Source organism: Acanthisitta chloris, unplaced genomic scaffold, assembly GCF_000695815.1.
Source record: "Acanthisitta chloris isolate BGI_N310 unplaced genomic scaffold, ASM69581v1 scaffold229, whole genome shotgun sequence".
In the NCBI taxonomy this organism is placed as follows: domain Eukaryota; kingdom Metazoa; phylum Chordata; class Aves; order Passeriformes; family Acanthisittidae; genus Acanthisitta; species Acanthisitta chloris.
In genome coordinates, this window is record NW_008692878.1 from 77,433 (window position 1) to 97,430 (window position 19,998).

The 19,998-nt window shown below is 44.1% G+C and overlaps 1 protein-coding gene across 1 annotated transcript in view; it reads left to right on the top strand.

The window, feature by feature from the left end:
- Positions 1–19,998, top strand: part of LOC103809946 (unconventional myosin-VIIa-like) — a 64,672-nt gene that overhangs the window by 40,619 nt on the left and 4,055 nt on the right. The window contains 18 exon segments of the mRNA XM_009082819.1: positions 182–271; positions 1,487–1,614; positions 2,905–3,031; positions 6,798–6,921; positions 7,695–7,864; positions 9,032–9,259; positions 10,505–10,675; positions 11,652–11,769; positions 12,046–12,172; positions 12,287–12,456; positions 12,556–12,746; positions 13,287–13,411; positions 14,203–14,360; positions 15,627–15,780; positions 15,896–16,051; positions 16,454–16,559; positions 18,191–18,304; positions 19,338–19,425. Of these exon segments, the coding sequence (XP_009081067.1) occupies positions 182–271; positions 1,487–1,614; positions 2,905–3,031; positions 6,798–6,921; positions 7,695–7,864; positions 9,032–9,259; positions 10,505–10,675; positions 11,652–11,769; positions 12,046–12,172; positions 12,287–12,456; positions 12,556–12,746; positions 13,287–13,411; positions 14,203–14,360; positions 15,627–15,780; positions 15,896–16,051; positions 16,454–16,559; positions 18,191–18,304; positions 19,338–19,425 (2,545 nt within the window).

A 19,998-nucleotide genomic window follows, 5' to 3' on the forward strand; every position in this document is an offset into this window, starting at 1 on the left:
GACTTGGATTATCAAGGGGCATGGGAATATGGATTCATACTTGTGGTTCCCACCAGCCTCTGAAATATCTTACTCTCTGCCCAGGATTAGTGGTATTTTTCAGGAGCCCAGGGGAAGCAGGGAGAGCACTTGGCAAGGTTCTCTGTCTCACTACATTTCATCCATCCTTCTTGCTTTGCAGAGTACTAATATTGATGGGCACAAGAAGAACAGTGTGCGGCACAAACTGGTCTCCTTAACACTCAAGAAGAAATCCAAACTGACGGAGGAGGTGAGAGGAGACGCTTGGCCGCCTGGCAGCACAAGTGCCGTTGGATTGTCTGCAGCCCTCTCTGACTCTCTTCTGCTTTTCCCTAGACAACATAGAACCAGCCCTCCTCTGGGTTTGGCGCTACCTGTCTCTCTGCCTGAAAGACTTAAGGAGTGTTTAAGGGGAAAGGTTGGCTTCCCGTGTCTCCTTGAGTCATTCTGCACCTTGCGCCGGCCTCCCCTCGGCTCCCGTCCTCCATCCATCCAGCACCTTCCCTGCCCTTTTTCACAGTCCTCCATCCAGCTGCCGATACCTCTCACCACTCTGTGATGGTCTGAGTGTTATCCCTGCCTTTAGCTTCCTGCCCTCCACTGTGGTTTAGGTAGCAGAGTTGGGGTCTCCAGCTGTGTTCCACTCCAGTGCCAGGAACAAAACTCCTCATGGGAGCAGTTACCAAGCTGAGAGCTTTTGAAAAATCCCTTCTCAAAAGAATGTGGAACAACAAAGATTTTAGGCTGGGGGGATGAAAACAGTGCCCATTTCCAGAGCTGGCACCATCTCATCTGGCTATACCTGCTTGAGAGTATGAAGATTGCTCCCTCAGATAGTCACCCTCCTTCCCTTTATGGTCCATGGGGAGAAATCAGACCCAATCCAGCTTATCCTAATGTGGCTCTGAAGACATTCTAGAAATGTCTGTCTTTCTCCTGTGGCTCTAAATGGAGACTGGATTGACTAGGTGAGACAGAGAGCTGGTAGCCATCCCTGTTTTCACAAACAGCACCATGCTTATGCATTTTCAGCTGCATCATTAGCATGGGGAGTGGGTCCATTTTGTTAGTGTTTTAATTAATATTTTAGTATGACGAAGTTAAAGGAACAGGTCCTCCTTGGCAATAAGATGTGTTTATTCCAAAGATCTTTGGTGGCCCTCTCCCAGCTACAGGACCAGCTCAGAGCTGGGATGCATGGGTGCCAGTGTAGAAACACTGGGAAAAGACCAAGCAGGTGAAAGTGTGACTAGACAGAGCCATTTTTAACTTTACCCATACATGATTAAAGCAAACACAGTCAACCCCTCCCATTGCTGTGACAGTCCTAGATTGAAGAACTTCTGAGACCCCTCCTGGCTGGTGGAAGAGTCTTCCTGGGGGGGCACCACACACTTGGGATGGGGGTGGGGGGGAGTCATAGTAACTGGCTATACTGAAAGAGAGCAATGTGTCTGGTTGGCAGGTGACAAAGAGACTTCACGATGGTGAGTCTACACTCCAGGGTAATAGCATGCTCGAAGACCGACCCACCTCCAACCTGGAGAAGCTCCATTTCATTATTGGTAATGGCATCCTCAGGCCAGCCTTAAGGTTAGAAATAAAGACAAAGGCATGAACATGCCATTCTTTTCATTCTTTCTTCTTTTAGCTTTTCTTGAGCTATTCAAACAATTTTGTATTGTATAATGCAGGCTGGGCTGGATCATGTTCCTTGCTGTCCGTATCAGGCCCAATGGAAAGACCACACAGAGGGGTTCAAACACTTCTGAAAGTGCTAGTGGCTACTAGATTGTTTTTTTAATACTCATTCTTGTTCCTCACTACTCTCGTTTTCCATTTGACCATTAGATCTCTTTTGTTTGTGTGAATAATTTTAATGGTGCACTAATGAAAAAACTCAAACTCATTTTGAGTGCTGAATTAAGCATTCAAAAATTGGAAAGTGCCAAATTAAGGCCAACTGCACATCTTTGGTTTAGCCCATCTGTGTGTGTGTGTGTATTGTAATACAGTCTTTGTCTATGTAGTCTCACTCTTTTCTCTCACACTTGTCTGCTTACTCCAGGAGCAGGGTGAGCATCTTCATCTGATGATCACTTCCTCTCAGTTTAGTTTTACCCCCCCAGTTCACCATAAGGCCCTTAGCATTACTTTTCTGCACAAAGTTGGCTTTGCAGGCAGATCTGGTAGTGTCCCATGGGCTTTCCCATGGGTTTTGTTAGTGTAATAGGTTGCCTAACATACTTGAGGCCTCCCATGTAGATGAGGAAGTACTGTTATCACACGTTTTGCATGTAGAGAATTAAGATAAAATCAAAAGTGGACAGTAAATCCCAAACTGAGATACCTGTCAGTGTATGTGCCTGCTTGGACATAAAAGCTGGACTAACCTTGATCTCCACTGGAGCTGATAGTTCCCAACACTTCCACAAAGCAAATTCAGGTATCTCAGGAAGAACAGCCAGCAAATGAAGACTCCCAGCTGATAGCCCCATATGAGAGTTATTTTAGGTGACTGTCTTGACATTACTGTAAGAAGCCAGCATTGACTCCATCATCCAGGGGTGATATTGAGCTGCCCTGAACCTTGAGATTCCCTTTTATTTCCGTCCTTCTCCAGTGTTAGTCAGCTGTGGGAATCTCAGCTGAAGTACTCTGAAGACTCAGAGAATATTAAGCAACTAGTGATGGATGGCATTTTAGGGATTCTGCAGCGATCAGGGTGACCATCATTAGGGCACTTAAATTCAGAACCTTGAGATGCTAAAATGAACTTTTAACTGTCAATCACATTCAGACAGGGTCTGTCTCTCTCTCTCTCTGCTTCAGTGTTGAAAACCACCACCTCTTTAATGTGGTTTTTTTTCGTTCCTATTGCAGGGATGAAATCTATTGTCAAATCTGTAAGCAGCTGACCCAGAACCCATCCAAAAGCAGCCATGCCAGGGGTTGGATCCTGATGTCCCTCTGCGTGGGATGTTTTGCTCCTTCTGAGAAGTTTGTGAAGGTAAATTGTAGATGACGTTTGCCTCATGAATTGTCTACCAATACATTTTCTTTTCCACACATGGAACCAGTTTTCTCTTGGGTTTCACAGTAGAGGGAATCCTGGTCTCTATCTTTGCCAGAAATAGAGATGACGTTAAGTTCCTGAGAAAAGAGTACATGATCCCAAGTTTAATGTCTAATGTGAATCAGATGAGTCACTCCTGAGAAGTGACCCTCTCTTTCCTGTGACTCTAGAGGGAATGTAGACAACCAGTTTAGATGATACTTCCTGAACTGCACATGTGTGAAGATGTGATTAAGTGACTTCTGTCCAGAAAGTTGATTGTGAGAGGTTGCAGGTAGAATTTGCACAACTAGAATAGCCCGCATTTCTCCCCTGTTTCTCATATGCAAAGGTCTGTGCATTTATTCAAGCATCTATGGGCTTTGACAGTATGACCTCAGGCATGTACTCTAACAAAATTGCCAAGGAATAGAAGTACATAACTAATTATAAGTATAAATTAATATTAAAAAGTTGCACATAGAAAGAGAAGGATTTCATTTACCTGGTAGTACTTTTGCATATGTACTCTCCGCATGATACAACGTGCTCCACCATATGTCATATTGAAAAAGTCCACTTCTAAACAGCCACATGAAAGATGACATGTAATCCATCTTCAGAAGCACTGTGGATCAGCAGGACTGAAGTCAGTGGAGATGTTAAGTAGCTGATGCTTTTGAAAATCAGGTTGTTAATGATTTTTTTCCCTTTTTTCTGGGAAAAGTTCTGTTGCTTAGATTTGAACAGTCTACTTTCCAAATTAGTCATAGAGTCATAGAATCATTTAGGTTGGAAAAGATCTCTAAGATGATGAAGTCCAACCATTAACTCAGCAATGCCAGGCTCACCATTAACCATGTCCACAAGTGCTACATCTGCATATTTTTTTAACATTTTCAGGGATGGTGATTCCACCACTTCCCTGAGCAGTTTGTTCCAGTGCCTGACTGGAAATAAAGGTGTTCCATCAATTTCCATAGATATTAGGTTAGGTACTGGGTCTTCAGAACTTGAAGAGCTGAAGTCAAGAATAGAAATCCCTCTTTCATCCCCAGACCTTGCCAATATGTAATCTAATGCAGCAGATAAATCAGTGGCAGAGTGGCAGAAAATTAAATTATGTGTGGAAATGAGATCTGAGAAAGCATGGCACAGGAAGCTGTGTGAGTTTAAATCTGTAATATCCAAAGATTATATTGTGAGTGAAACACATCTTAGAAATAGTTTATGGGTTGTTCTTGAGACTTAGGCATAGACTAATAGAATCACAGAATCACAGATTCATAGAATGATTTGGATTGAAAGTGACCTTAAAGATCATCTAGTTCCAACTGCCTGCCATGGCCAGGGACACCTTCCACTAGACCAGGTTGCTCAGAGCCCCATCCAACCTGGCCTTGACTATTTGCAGGGAAGGGGTTGGGGATGGGGCAGCCACAGCTTTTCTGAGCAACCTGTTCCAGTGTCTCATCACCCTCACAGGAAAATATTTCTTCCTTATATGCAATCTAAACCTACCCTCTTTCAGATTAAAGGGCTGCCATTTGTCCTGTCACGTCACTCCATTGTCAAAAGTCCCTCTCCATCTCTCTTGCAACTCCTCTAGGTACTGGAATGTGCTCTAAGGTCTCCCTGGAGCCTTCTCTTCTCTAGGCTGAACAGTCCCAACTCTCTTGGCCTGTCTCTATAGGAGAGGTGCTCCCTCTGAGCATCTTTCTCACCTCCTCTGGTCTCTCTCCAGCAGGTCTACCTCTTTCTTGTCTTGGGGACCCCAGGGCTGGGCACAGTACTCCAGGTGGAGTCTCATGAGAGCAGAGCAGAGGGGCAGAATCTCCTCCCTTGACCTGCTGGTCACACTGCTGGTGATGCAGCCTCGAACACAGCTGGCTTTCTGGCCTGTCAACACACATTGCTGGGTCATTTAGAGATTCTCTTCCATCAGCACCCTCAGGTCCTTCTCCCCAGGGCTAGTCTCCATCCATTCTTCGGACAGCCTGTATTTGTGTTTGGGATTGCCCCAACCCAAGTGCAGGACCTTGAACTTGGCCATGTTGAACTTCTTGAGGTTTGCACAGTCCCAGCTCTCAAGCATGTCCAGGATCCTCTGGATGGCATCACTTCCCCTCTATGATTCTGTCATTTAAAAGTATCAATTAGAACTGAACATTCTGAGAAGGATTCAGCTGATAATGAGGCAGTCTTCATATGTATTCCAGCTCCCAAATATGCAGGTTATACTTTGGATTTCAGTACACACCTTTATTGCATCATAAGTTAAGCACAGGTCAAGACACATAAGCTCCCCTGTTCTTTGCACCTTTTTTTCAACTAATAATGGGCTTGGGTTCAGTCACAAGGAAGTAGAAACATGAAAAATATATAACTGCATAGTTCATTATTTACAGCAGGACAATTAAAACTACACTTTTATGTGGCATCAACTGCTTAAAATCATTTGCAGCATGTCTCATCCACATAATCTGGCTGTATTACCTGTATATTTCAGAGTGTCTCTATAAGTTTCAATTGCCAGAAATGTCTGTCTCTTTATCTATCTTATTTATAGCTGACAGTGTTATAAAGCAATCGGTGTTTCTGAAGGAACAGCTGCATGTTGTCATCCAGAGACCCTTTATCTATCTATAAAGTCTCTCAGAAATGTTTGATTTACAAAACTATTAGTCTTAGCTAACATTTTGGCCAATAATTTTATCTAATATTTTAAAGTGCATGCTATGAGGAGAGGCTAAGGGAGTTGGGATTGTTTAGCCTGGAGAAGAGGCAGCTCAGGGGAGACCTTATCACGCTCTACAACTCCCTGACAGGAGGTTGTAGTCAGGTGGGGATTGGTCTCTTTTCCCAGGCAACTAGAAGTAGGACAAGAGGGCACAGACTCAAGCTCTGCCAGGGGAGGTTTAGGTTGGATATTAGGAAGAGATTTTTTACAGAGAGAGTAATCAGGCACTGGAATGGGCTGCCCAGAGAGGTGGTGGATTCACCATCTCTGGATGTTTTCAGGATGAGACTGGATGTGGCACTTAGTGCCATGGTCTAGTAACGATGGTAGGGTTGGACTCGATGATCTTTGAGGTCTCTTCCAACCTGGTTGATTTTATGATTCTATGATATTTCATTTTGTGGAAGTTACGGCAGTTAATTTACTCTACAATAATGTGGTTGTATTTTTAGCATATGCTGAAGTGCTTCAAATTCTGGTTTAGGATCTTCCAAAATGTAATTTAAAATTTGACTAAGTAAATATCTGTTTAATGTCACTGTGAAAGATCTTTTGTGCTGGCAGCTAAATGTTCTGAGTGGCATTCACTTACTATTCCCCTGGATCATTACTTACACATCTTTTTTCATTCACTCCCATCTTTTTGGCCAACACTCAATAACTTTTTATAATACATCTTTCAAATACAGATATCGAAATCAGTGGCAGCAATAGCAGGAACAGGAAAGCTGCTGCACTAGGTTCAATCAAAAGTCTGTCTTACCTCCTCCAAGGCCAGAAATGCAAGGTCAAAGAACAAAGCAGGATACAGACTGTCCTACTCTCTCTCAGCTTCCAGTGATGGGATTATCTGAGCCTGAGTGCTATCCCTGCTGTTAGTCCCAGAGGGCTTTTCTTCAATAAAACATTACTTTTTAACCTTTGCAAATTCTTGGACTCTAGAGCCAAAGGTCTAACCACTGTGTTACCTTCTGCCAACAGTATTTAAGGAATTTTATCAACGGAGGCCCCCCAGGTTATGCTCCCTATTGTGAAGAGAGACTGAGGCGGACATTTGCCAATGGAACAAGGACACAGCCACCCAGCTGGCTAGAGCTGCAGGTACATACCCCTCCGTCCCCTCCCCTGGCAGCTGGGGCTCAGGTTTTAAGCCCTTCACTGTCACAAGAGCTACATCTTTGTCAGGACAGAATGTGATGTGACAAAGTGACTATTTCTGTCAAGAATTTTCAGGTTATTCCAAGATATTGCATTCCCTGTGCATCCTGGCTTTGCTCCAGAATATGCTGAAGATCAGTCCTTTTGGCTGCATCAATACTTGTAAGCTAAATGTGCTTAAGAATGCTGTTGGGCTTTGAAACCAGCTGACATGGAGCAAGTCCTTATGTATTCCAGGAAATTGTCTTCCAGATGATGGCTGCAGGCAAACTGCCTCCTGAGAATGGTCCCTGGAACTTGTTCAGGGATAGTCGTAGCTGGAACAGGCAGTTTGTGCAAAAAATTGCTCTTTTTCTGTGCTGGTTTGCTAGCATATACAGCTGTGCTCTAGTGTCCATCACCATTCCCAGGCACACCACGCTTGGATTTACTGAGTCAGGCACTTTGAATGTGTTAAATATCTGGTACTTCCAAGTGCTTCCAGTGTTTGACCGTACATTATCCTCTTGCGAAATATGCTAGGGTAGTATTGAAAAGCAGACAGTCATTGTAATAAGGAATTAGTAAATGATGGGATGGAAGAGTATGTAGGTAAATAGGATTGAAATGTGCATAACTTTATTAAGTTTGACTTCAATCCACTAGGCGACCAAGTCTAAGAAACCGATCATGCTGCCTGTCACGTTTATGGATGGGACAACAAAAACACTGTTGACCGACTCTGCGACAAGAAACCGATCATGCTGCCGGTCACGTTTATGGATGGGACGACAAAAACACTGTTGACCGACTCTGCGACAACTGCTAAAGAGCTCTGTAATTCTTTGGCCGACAAAATCAGCCTGAAGGACCGATTTGGCTTTTCACTATACATTGCACTTTTTGACAAGGTATATCTTCTGTTCCTGAATAGCTCTGTGAGAGAGGGAGGTTGTCCTCACTGTCACGTAACTTCCAAAAGGCAGAGAGAACATTTTTACAGTGCAAGTGTCAGCATGATTGTCACAATAAGAGTAGTCAAACTCTGGAGCAGGGCTGTAGGAAAATCATCCTTGGAGATGTTCAGAATTTAACAGGAAAATGCACAGAGCAGCCTATTCAAAGATAGACCTGCTCTGACCAGTGGGCTGGACCAGAAACCTACAGAAATTCCTTTTCACCTGCATAATTATGTGATGCTATGCTCTTGCTCTCACTCAAGCTTATTTGAGGTGAATTTCCAGAAAAACAAACAACCTGAATTTTCATGCAAGGGAGCTGCCGCATTTAATTGGAAAGCTAATGGTTGAAATTAAGCTTCCAAAACTAGCTAAAATCCAAACTGCCATGCCTGCCTTGGCATTTAACCGGATTTATTTAACTTAAAAACATGCCTTTTCCCAAAATTCCATCAAATATAGGTAAACATAAATGAGAAGGGAAAACAAACCTGGGGTAAAACTTCATCAGGTGAGACAACAGCTGTAAGTCAATGAAACTGAAGTATTCCTGCAGCTGCTGTGTGAGAGGATGAAGTATATTCTCACCTTCAGATGTGTCCGCCTCTACCTGCAGGTGGAGAGGAAAATCGTTTATACTCCATCTTCTTCGTCTTTTTTGAGGAGACATTCAGCCAGGGATTTTAAGTCCAAGGGGAAGCTTTAGGGCTTCATGCCAGACAACGTGAGAAGACAGAGATGATAAATTTCTGTAACAGAACAGGCTTTTTTATTCTGGGTTTTGTCTGATGCTCAGCATGGTTGTATCCCAGCCCATGACTTTGAAACGGGGTGTTTCTAAGCACAGTATGAATCAACAATGCTTTATAATGGGACCATTGTCTTTGCTAGTTCATGTTGTTGCTCTCCTTCCAATCTGGATGGGAAATTGGAAATCAAAATGAAATGGACCACCCAGGTATGCTGTAGAGCTATTCAGTCTTGGCTGGCTAGTAGAGATACTTTGATTTATTCTGATTATAAAGGAAGTCTGAATGAGTGACTCAAAAATAAATATCTCTACCTAGAAATTTCAGCATTTAGTCAGGTTAATGCCACGTTTCCCTCTGCCCTGACTAGGTCTCCTCGCTGGGGAGCGGCAATGACCATGTGATGGATGCTGTGTCTCAGTGCGAGCAGTACGCCAAAGAGCAGGGAGCGCAGGAGCGCAACGCTCCATGGAGACTCTTCTTCAGGAAGGAGATATTCACTCCTTGGCACAACCCAAATGAGGACAATGTGGCCACCAATCTCATTTACCAACAGATTGTGCGAGGAGTGAAGTTTGGGGAGTACCGGTGTGACAAGGTATGTGACCTCAGTAGCTACTGGTCTGGTCCAACAAGATTATGAAAAAGGTTTCAACAAAGGAAATGATAACTCTTCATCCTTGGACCCCTATTAGCTTGGGGGTTTTGGTATTCACTTGAAAAACAGTAGCTACAGAAATGAGATTCTCTTGGCTGGGCTTGGATGTTCCATTTTCTGCATGAGCACTCTGTCCTGGTAAATTTTGAGTGAGAGAGTGAACTAATTCATCCTTCAGCCTCAGCCTGGAGGGCCACAAATAGTCTGTAACCAGATCACCAGATCAGAGGTACAGAGCAGAGCCCTGTTTGGTGCATCTCATGTCTTAGACATGAGAGATGCTTTTCATGTTACCCAGACCTCTGCCATGCAATACAAACCCAGCAATGCTGCCATATACTGACGGGACATTGGCAACAGAAACTTACAGCTCTAGAGTCTGTAGGAGCTTAGAAAATTATTCCAGTGTCACTGAAATTAGCATCTCAGGAAACATAATCTCTGAAAATATCCATCATGGTTTGTTTTGGGTTTGGTTTTTTTTTCTCACTTGTGTTTATATTCATCCAGGTGTAAAATTGAAGGAATCTCTCTTCTGCAGCACCTGATTGTTCTCCTGTGGTCCAGTAGAGTCCGGTCACCTTGGGAGCTAAATCATCTTTTCCCATCTATATTGCATTAACTGCAGCTCTTTTATCCTGTCAGAAGTCCTACCCTTTCTCCTCCACCTTCTGTTGCTCCTGGTCTCCTTGGGCTATTATCATTTCAGTAGCTCTATTGTTTCACCCCAAAGTTCTTGGAACGTAGCTGCACCAAAGGACGTTTTATGGTTCTGCATTATGCACAGGTGCTTCAGTTGCTGGGCTTCCCAAATGTGGGAAGTCATGGACACCTGCAGTTTTCAATCATTAAGCTCTGTCTACTGTATCAAAATCACCCACTGGTGACTGGAGGCATCAGAAACAGACTGATCTGCAAGGACAGACTGGGGCAAACGTGTTCCCACACAGTACAGGGTTGTGTGGTGCTGGTCACTGAACATGTTAAGGCTTAATCATAGCTTTTAGTGGTCAATCTCCTGAACTTTAGATGTGCAAGAACTGCTGGTGAAGTTCTGCTGAAAGAAAGAATCCTTGCACTATTCTGTAGTACATCCAGCCTCCACGAAGAGTTCCTTGAGTGGTGAGGGATGTATGTTCTGACGACCTGGTAACAGCATTAACTTGGCTTCTTTGACTCCCACAGGAGGAAGATCTGGCAGAACTGGCTTCCCAGCAGTACTACGTGGACTATGGGTCAGAGATGGTACTGGAAAGGCTGCTAAATCTAATTCCATCCTACATCCCAGACAGAGAGATCACAGCTTCAAAAACAGTGGAAAAATGGGCTCAGCTCATTATAGCTGCACATAAAAAGGTGGGGCAAGGACAGCAGCATGCTTCGGTAGCTTAATGTGCCTTTTAAATGTCAGACATCATATCTCAGCTCCTAACCTGGTCTGAAGCTAAATCAATGAGAAAGGGCACGGTTTGTACTAACCATATTCAGCTTTACCACTGGTTTGGCAGGAAGATCTGACAGATAAGGACAACCTGCAGACATTTACTGTGAGAAGTAAAATGCCTTCTCTGGGAAGACATTCCTGTTACAGGAGATTGTGGTGTTAACGGGTGTATTACAGTGGCAGTTCATGTCTCCAGGCAATTGTTGGGAAGTTATTGTGCCAGGCATTGTATAAAACCTCCACAATTTCAATTAGAATATTTTTGACACTTTCACACAACGACACCTTCCATTACTCATGACCACTCATGAGGATTGGTGTTCCAGGCATGAAAATGGGCATTCATTTAACAGCAGGGGCTAGCTTCAGATTAAGATCCCTAAAATGTAAACACCTCCATGTGTGGTAGGAGACTCAACTCACTGTAACTATCAACGGCAACCCAGGGTTGCAATTCAGTAGGATCTTGCACATCCTCCATTGGCCTCTCAGCTTCATACAGAAGTGTCAGGTATCTAAGGATGCCCTGAATGAGATGCTTAAGAGCTGTTGAGTGTTCATTTCCAGCTAAAGGACCGTCACACCAAAACGTAGACACCTACCTTAGGGAAATTCAAAGTCAGCTGAGATGAATCTGACCCAGACTGATCATGCTAGATGCTTGCTCAGCCTTCTCAAAGTCAAATTATTCCCTGAAGTGGGAACCAAAGGACAGGAATTTGTCCAGACTCTCACTTGTTCCTGTAGTACTTTGGCCCTTAGCCACATTGAGATGTCCTTTAATATTAGTCCAAGATCTTCAGGTTACACAGATTGGTTTTGTTTGCTCTCTTCCTGAATATAACTGTGGTTTTGCCTCATGTTGACTGTGGTTTGCTTTTTCTGTAGGGAATTTATACTCAGAAGAGGGCAGACCCAAAAAAGGTCAAGGAAGAGGTAGTGGATTTCGCACGTTTCAAGTGGCCTTTGCTGTTTTCTCGGTTTTACGAAGCCTTTAAATTCTCAGGTGAGTCTGTAGAGCACATCCTCAGACCACAGGATGCTCTAAAGCAAGATGAAGGATTCTGCAGACAAGAAGGATATGACCCAGCTGGTCTTTTTTGGATATGTTCTTTTTTGGTGCATTCTGATTAGCATTGGCTCAGACTGTGAGTCTGCCACTATTTCTGTTCCTTAACAAAAGACAGAGTTTTTTGATCATTGCATCCTCCTTTGAAATGCACACATTTTCTGTATGTTAAGACCCTTCATGAACTGATTGTATATCTTATCTTCAATCCAGGGCCAAGCCTGCCTAAAAATGATGTGATTGTAGCTGTCAACTGGACAGGGGTGTACTTTGTGGATGAACAGGAGCAGGTTCTCTTAGAGCTATCTTTCCCAGAGATCACGGCTGTGTCAAGCAGCAGGTAAGGAGGAACAGACTTAGCTGGTAATCTCACCATAAGTCGGCATTTTTCTAGGCTTTGCCTCTTGATGTCATTATGTTTCATGTTTATGTCTCCTATGAAAATATATCCCAGAGGAGGAAAGCTGCAAGGGCAGAGTTTCACCTTGGCCACCATTAAAGGCGATGAATACACTTTCACCTCCAACAATGCGGAGGATATCCGGGACCTGGTGGTGACCTTCCTTGAAGGACTAAGAAAACGATCCAAGTATGTGGTCACTCTCCAAGACAATCCAAACCCTGGTAAGTAAATGGCCTATCTCCGTGGTAAGCATATAGATATATTATTCCCAAGGAGTTCAGGGAGAAAAAATTTCAAACTAATGGTCGTTTGTCTTGCAGTGGGAGAAGAATCTGGGTTCCTAAGCTTCCTCAAAGGAGACCTCATAGTTCTGGACCAGGACACAGGAGAACAAGTGATGAACTCAGGGTGGGCTAATGGGTTCAATGAACGGACCAAGCAGAGAGGGGATTTTCCAACTGATTCTGTCTACGTCTTGCCTACAGTCACCATGCCTCCACTGGAGATTGTGGTAAGCTGTCTTACAGAATGGTACAACACCCAAGGAGGTCAAAGCCTGTCTGGAGTGCTTTATGTCTGGCCAGAGACTCCTTGAAGATAAGGTGGAAACCGAAGCGGATGAGAGAGGTGACAAGTTGTCCAAGGCAAAAGTGGTCTCAGCCTTTTATTCTGAACTTGGCACTTATAACACCACAGACTTGTGACTTGGATTATCCATGTATAGTACTAAATCCTTCCAGCTGACCTGATTACTTAAAGGTGTATTTGGGTTGGAGGGAACAGCTACATTCATGTATGGAGCTGTAGAATCCAAAGCATGTTGTCTTCATTAGGATCCACACTATGGAAACATTTGTTCCTTGCATTAGTGACTGAAAATGACACAGAGAAATGACAGTTGCACAGTTCTTTCTGACTGTTAACTGGAATTGATGGGTTACTCTTACTCACTCACTGTTCTTTGCATTTTGTATCTACTTCCTCTCTCTAAATACATCACTTATATTTTATATCAAATATTGTGGGTAACAGAGAACTTTTCATCCCACAGGCACTGGTCACAATGACCCCTGATCAACGACAAGATGTTATCAGAACCTCTCAGATGGCAATTTCAGACAGTGAAGAGAGAGTGAAGCCATACACCTTGGAGGAATTTTCCTATGATTATTTTAGGTGATTTTTTTTTTAACCATCCTCATAAATTAGAGGAATAAGAATCCATTTGCAGGCAGCTTAGGAATCAGGAAAATTTTGCTACTAGGAAGGTCTCTGAATATCCCCTTGTGTGACTTTGTACAACTGCAGCCTCCAGTTTAGGTCATGGCATGTGAGCTGTAGGTTTTCCACAGTTAAGGTTTTATGAAGGATTTCTTCTCAGCAGAGGTGCAACAGTGTGAAATCTAATATTATATGGGAGGCTGTGCTTAGTGGTCTGTTATTCCTTTCCTGTGATTCCATACACAACTTCAGACCATATAGGCAGCATTTGAATTAGGTGCAGGCATTTTCATCTCACTCCAAAGATTTAAATGTGTACCACTGCTCAATGCAGCTGACCAAAGCTCCCACTCCTATTTGGATGGTACTGGCAACCCAAATAGGCAGACCAGATCCTCTGGGATGTTTTCCCCCAATAGGCTTGTACTGCTAGCTTACATGCTTTCAGTGTGGCTGCCCTGCCCATTCACTGCCACCATTCTTCTTGTGGTTAAAAACATTTTGGGATAGGGTAGGTTGTTTTGGTGTCAGTACTTGGGTAGGATCCCTAAGGGACTTTTCTGAGCCATAGGAAAGTACAAATAAATGGTTATCTTTGGGCAGAACTGGTAAATTATGAAGTCCCATTTGGTGCAAGAGTTCATTAGCCAGATGCTGTGAGCAACCTTCCCAGGTAAAACATTGCCCACAAGATGTCCCTTTTATCCTTGTAATGTCTCTGCCTCTTGCTTTGCATTTGCCATCAGGCCACCTCCCAAGCACACCCTCAGCAGGGTCATGATCACCAAGAGCCGTGGGAAGGACAAGCTGTGGTGTTACACCCGTGAGCCCATCAAACAACCACTGCTGAAGAAGATCCTGGGCAGCGAGGAGCTGTCCCAAGAAGCATGCATGGCCTTCATTGATATCCTTTCACTGCTTGGGAGAGTCCTTGGGCAGCAGGTCTGACAGGCAGAGGGCTGAGCAGGCTCCTCAGGACCCCATGGAAAGGTTTATGGTCCCTCTTAAGGGCTTTGAGACCATGCCATAAGCTTGGAGATGAGTCTGAGCCATAAATCTGTGCTCAAACATCCTTGAGATTGGAGGTGTGTCTGCTTCTTAATAAATGAGGGCTAGGGAGCAAGTTACTGAGTTCCGTTGGTCCACACTCACTGTCTCTGCTGTGGCTTGCTGCAGCTGTGTCTCTCCAAAATGCATCTTCTGTGGAAGGCTGTACTCCTAATCAATATGCATGCAGACCAGTCCACATGGCCTCAAGGACAGGGTTTGATGCCTGAATATCCCTTATTTTGCAGAGTGTACACAGTGTGGGAGAGATGAGCTAAGTGCAGCCATAGATCCAATCTGTTGAAGCCTTTATTTTTGGGTGGGACTTGGCTCTAGGATTCAAACTTCGTGGTTTGAACAGTTCTGTTGGTATAAGCCTCTTACTGATTAATGTTACACCATTGCGCTACTACTGGTTTCCTGTTGTTATTCTGTTATTATGGTAAGACCATGGAATAGGTTGCCCAGGGAAGTTGTGGAGTCACCATCCCTAGAAGTGTTTAAGAGGTGCCTGGATCTGGCGCTGGAAGTTAGGCTTTAGGGGTTACAGCTGAGTGCCAGGTTAACAGTTGGACTTCATGATCTTAAAGGTTGCTTCCAACCTTGATGATTCTATGATTATAAATAATAACAGGAGGAGAAGTTGTAAGAACTGGTAAAAAAATAAGAGGACATTTGCATTTTTATGCTTTTTCTCTTGCTGTGTCGTACATGTCAATTGATTAAACTGTGGTCTATTCTCATGCAGAATAGTTGCAATATTCGTGACAGTGAAGATTTGGTTTGTGTTACCGCAGCTCCACTAGCATCTGACACTAGCTGAAAATCTGGTCTTTCACAGTGGTACCTGTATACATGGTCAGGCAACACAGGATCACACACAACTTTCTTATGTCTACATATTCCAACCCCAAACTGATCCTTTCAATGTGAGATAATGCATGATAAAGGGAGAAAGAGCTTGCTGGACATCTAAAGCAATTTAAAGTCTTTACCATAGACTGTGCTCCCTTCATCCATTGCAGCCCCTTCTGCAGTTGTGTAGGATGTATTCAGCCACATCATCAACAGAAGAACTTCCCCAAACAACAAGGTTAGGTGATCCTTGACTCCTGTCTTCCACCAGTGCTGAAGTATATGGGTGACTACCCATCCAAAAGGACCCGCTCAGTCAATGAGCTGACAGACCAAATATTTGAAGGTGCCTTGAAAGCTGAACCCCTAAAGGATGAAATCTACTGCCAGACCCTCAAGCAGCTCACAGACAACCACATCAAGTGAGAGTTGTTTGTTCCCTTTGGCCCAAATGCACTAGCCTGTGTTGGACAAAGCAAATCTGAATTGTTGGTGAGATGAGTGATTTTTTTTTCTCATGGGTCTCTCCTTGTGTAGGTACAGTGAAGAGAAAGGCTGGGAGCTGTTGTGGTTATGTACAGGCCTTTTCCCTCCAAGTAATATCCTCCTGCCCCATGTCCAGAGGTTCCTGCAATCCAGGAAACATCACCCCTTAGCAGCAGACTGCATCCAGAGACTTCAGAAAGCCCTGAGGTATGGCACCAAAAGACCTCCTTGTTTTGACTGTGCCACAGCATCCAAATATATATGAGAAAATACGACTAGGAGATATTTTAGTGACTGTGGGAACAGTGAAAGCTCACAGTCTCTCTTTATTTTTGACCAAGCTGATTGAAAGGGACATTGGGTGGAGTATGTTGCTGATAAAGTGTGTGTGGAAAAATACAGATTAATTAACTTTGTTCAGGTCCACTTAAGTTGCCTACAACCTAAGCAAATACACATTCCCCATTCTCTTTCTTCTTTTTAGAAGGAAAAAACCAGTAATATTAAGTAGCTGAAGTTACTCAAAAAGAATGTGTATTAAAATGGAAGATTTTAACAAGGATTCTTGCTTTGATGATGCTGTGGCACTTGCCGCTACCTGTTTTACAGGAATGGATCCAGGAAATACCCACCCCATCTGGTAGAAGTGGAAGCCATTCAACACAAAACCACCCAAATTTTCCACAAGGTTTACTTCCCTGATGACACTGATGAGGTAAATGGGGGAGAAGGAAATTCTTATTCTCTGTCAGGATGGCTGTCAATTTTCTAATTAAAATCTCAGAAGTGGCTGATACTGGTTCTGATTTAGAAAAACAGCCTTTTCAGAAGACTCTGGGCCACAGCAGTAAAAAGAAAACCCATCCTTTTCTGCTCTGATTTGTTCAAATCAATGGATTTCAAGACATAGGTACTGTGGTGGTGTTCACTGGAGGCTTTATAATATAACCCCAGAAAGAAAAAAAACTGGGCAGGTTCATCCATTCACTCACAACTGTTCACAAGCCTTGGATATCAGTTATTTGGAGCCTAGACCAACAGATATTGTCCATCCAGCTATGTCCAGTGGGGGTAGCATGTTGGGGCTCCCTGGGAACTGGGCAGAGTATCACAGCACTGGCAAGTAGGTAACCAAAATTATACCTTCTGACCTGAGATGACACAGAAATCATACCTGCAGTCAGGAACCTCTTATTATGTATCTTACATGCTAATAAGGCAGCTAGTTGTATTGATGCCAGAGGAGATAGGTGTGTCCTTGCAGGTACTGCTGACTCATGCTACTGATTAGCCTTCCTGTGAGGCTCACATCTGTCTCTTCCCTCGTACCCTCATGTATGGCTAAATTCCTGTATTTCCAAATGGATTTATGTGTAAAGCAGTGCACACCCATGGAAGGCAAAGGAGGATTCTTTTCCAGCAGCCGTGCATGCTCTTATTTATCTGTAATGAAGGGTTGAGAGAACTGCTGGAGTTTCTCAACACTTTTGAGTATTTTTTCTACAAGATCAGCAATGAGCATGACACTGCTTTATATGTATGCATTTGTGTGACAACCACACTTGGATGGGTTTGATGTGATCTGTTTGGCCATGGAAGTCACCAGGTGGTCATTCCAGTAGATGCATCTGCACTGAAGTCCACTGCACTGGACTCCAAATTGGACTCTCATGGGATGTGGAATATGGGTCCTGGTGGTTTGGTGGCTCAGGCTAATGCAGTCATTCATGGTTAGAAGCTTAAATTCCTCAAACTGCCATGAACTGAATCTCTTTAAGTGGGCAGAGCAAAACTGAGGCAATGTAAATGCTGAGCACAGCTCAAAAGGCAAAACTGGGATGTGCATGCAGGTGGGACAGTCATTTAATATCCCATCTGTAGATATCTATCTATAAACTGGAAATCATCTTCCCTCTATTCAGCTATCTTGAACTCAGACGTTTTGTCTAAGCCAGACAACTGACCTTCTTATTGCTAGTAGTGAGACAGTTGGGACAAATCAGCCTGGAGGTATCTCACTCTCTCTTTTCTACTTCCCTTCCCCCACAAAGAGTTCTGAAACTTCACTATTAGGTCAGAAGAATTTCTTGCATTGCCTGGGTAGCCCTGGATAAGCCAGCACAGGATATAGGTAAAGCATCACAAAGCACAATGCCACAGCAGTAGCATGACGGTTCTGCTGACATCCCTTCCCATGCCCAGAGCCACAATCCACAATGTCACTAATTTCAGTGGTGGTGGGCATCTAAATTCTTCTGTGCATCTGCACCTGGAGTTCCTCAAAGAGAGCATAAAGTGGAAATTAACCTTGAGATAGCAGTGGTGAGGATCTTCCTTTCTTTGTAGGCATTTGAGGTGGAGTCCAGCACAAAAGCCAAGGACTTCTGCCAGAACATCTCCAACAGGCTGCTCCTAAAGTCCTCTGAAGGCTTCAGCCTCTTCGTCAAAATCTCTGACAAGGTGAGTGACCCACCTAGAGGCCAAGGTAGCCCTGAGATACTCAGGGTGACCCACCTGCCAGTGGGTATGCATTGGTGGAGCCAGAGCTATCTGGCAAGAAGCATTTTCCTACAAGCTGTGTGGCATTTCTAAGATCCAACCCGATGCAGATGACATTTGCAGTCCCACAGTCCTAACCTGCAGCAATCACCCCAAAGGATTTGAAACACAGGCAGGCAAAGCTCTCTTTCTAAGTAAGAAAAATGTGCAGCTTAGAGCTGCCTCAGGCAACTGGGAGGAAACTATGGGGATAGTCATCAGGAAGGGAAAGGAATTGTTCTGGTGAAACAAAAAGCTGCAATAAGGAGTAATGGGTGAAATTAGAGACAGAGCCTGAAGCAAGGTGCTGGCAGTGGCTGTCTCACATCAGCAGTTTGTAACACATCAGTGTAACTGGCAAAATACATGGGGCAATGGCCAACCCTGCATGTGGCATCTTGCCGCTTGCTTTGTGCACCACAATATAAGAACATAAAGCTGTTAGAGAGCATACAAAGGAGGGCTAAAAAGATGGTGAACAGTCTAGATGGGAAACCATATGAGGAGCAGCTGGATGGGACTTGATTTGCTTAGCCTGGAGAGGAGGAGACAGAGAGGAGACCTTATAGCAGTCTACAGCTTCCTTATGAGGGGAAGCAGAGGAGCAGGCAACTGATCTGTTCTCTCTGGTGCCCAGTGATAGGACCTGAGAGAATGGCGTGAAGCTTTGTCATGGGAGGTGTAGGTTGGATACTAGTATGAGGTTCTTCACCCAGAGGCTGGTTGGGCACTGGAACAGACTCCCCAGAGAAGTCATCACAGCATGAAGCCTGACAGTTCAAGAAGTGTTTGGACAACACTCTCGGGCACATGGTGTGATTCTTGGGTCTGTCCTATGCAGGGCCAGGAATTGAACTTCAATGTTCCTTATGGACCCTTCCAACTCAGGATATTCTGTGATTCTATTCTATTATTCACATTCTCAGCCTTTGTTACCATGTGCTGTGTCCCTCAGGTCATCAGCGTGCCTGAGGGAGATTTCTTCTTTGACTTCGTGAGACACCTGACAGACTGGATAAAGAAAGCAAGACCGGCAAAAGATGGTAACAGTGACTTTATTTTCATTGTGGGTCACACACAGCCCTCCTACAGCCCTTCAGCTCTTTCAAACAAGATTGACCACGCAATCTGACACAAGCATTGACCAGGCTGACCAGGAAAGTGGCAGAATCACTGTCCCTGGAAGTGTTGAAAAAAACATGTAGATGTGCTTAGGGACATGGTTTAATAGTGGACTTGACAGTGTTAGGTTAATGGCTGGATTCGATGATCTTAGAAGTCTTTTCCAGCCTTAATGATTCTGTGATCTGTTGGGCCATACTGATGTGGGTGCACTGTCTGCACTATACCTGGGGACATTACCTGGGAGGTGATCTGTCCAGGAGCAGTAAGGCCTTTGTTCCAAGCAGCTCTTCAGGAGCTGCCTGCAGGAAGGTTTCAGTGGTAGGATTTATCTCACTTCACTGCCCACATCTGCAGTGAAACTGACTGCAGCTCTGTTGAATATATCAATGGCTACAACACACAGGTGCCTTCAGGGTGCAACTCCTCTCTCTCGTGTTTTAGTCATGAGCCCTGTCACTGAAGTACAGTTGTGCAAATGAACCCAGACACTC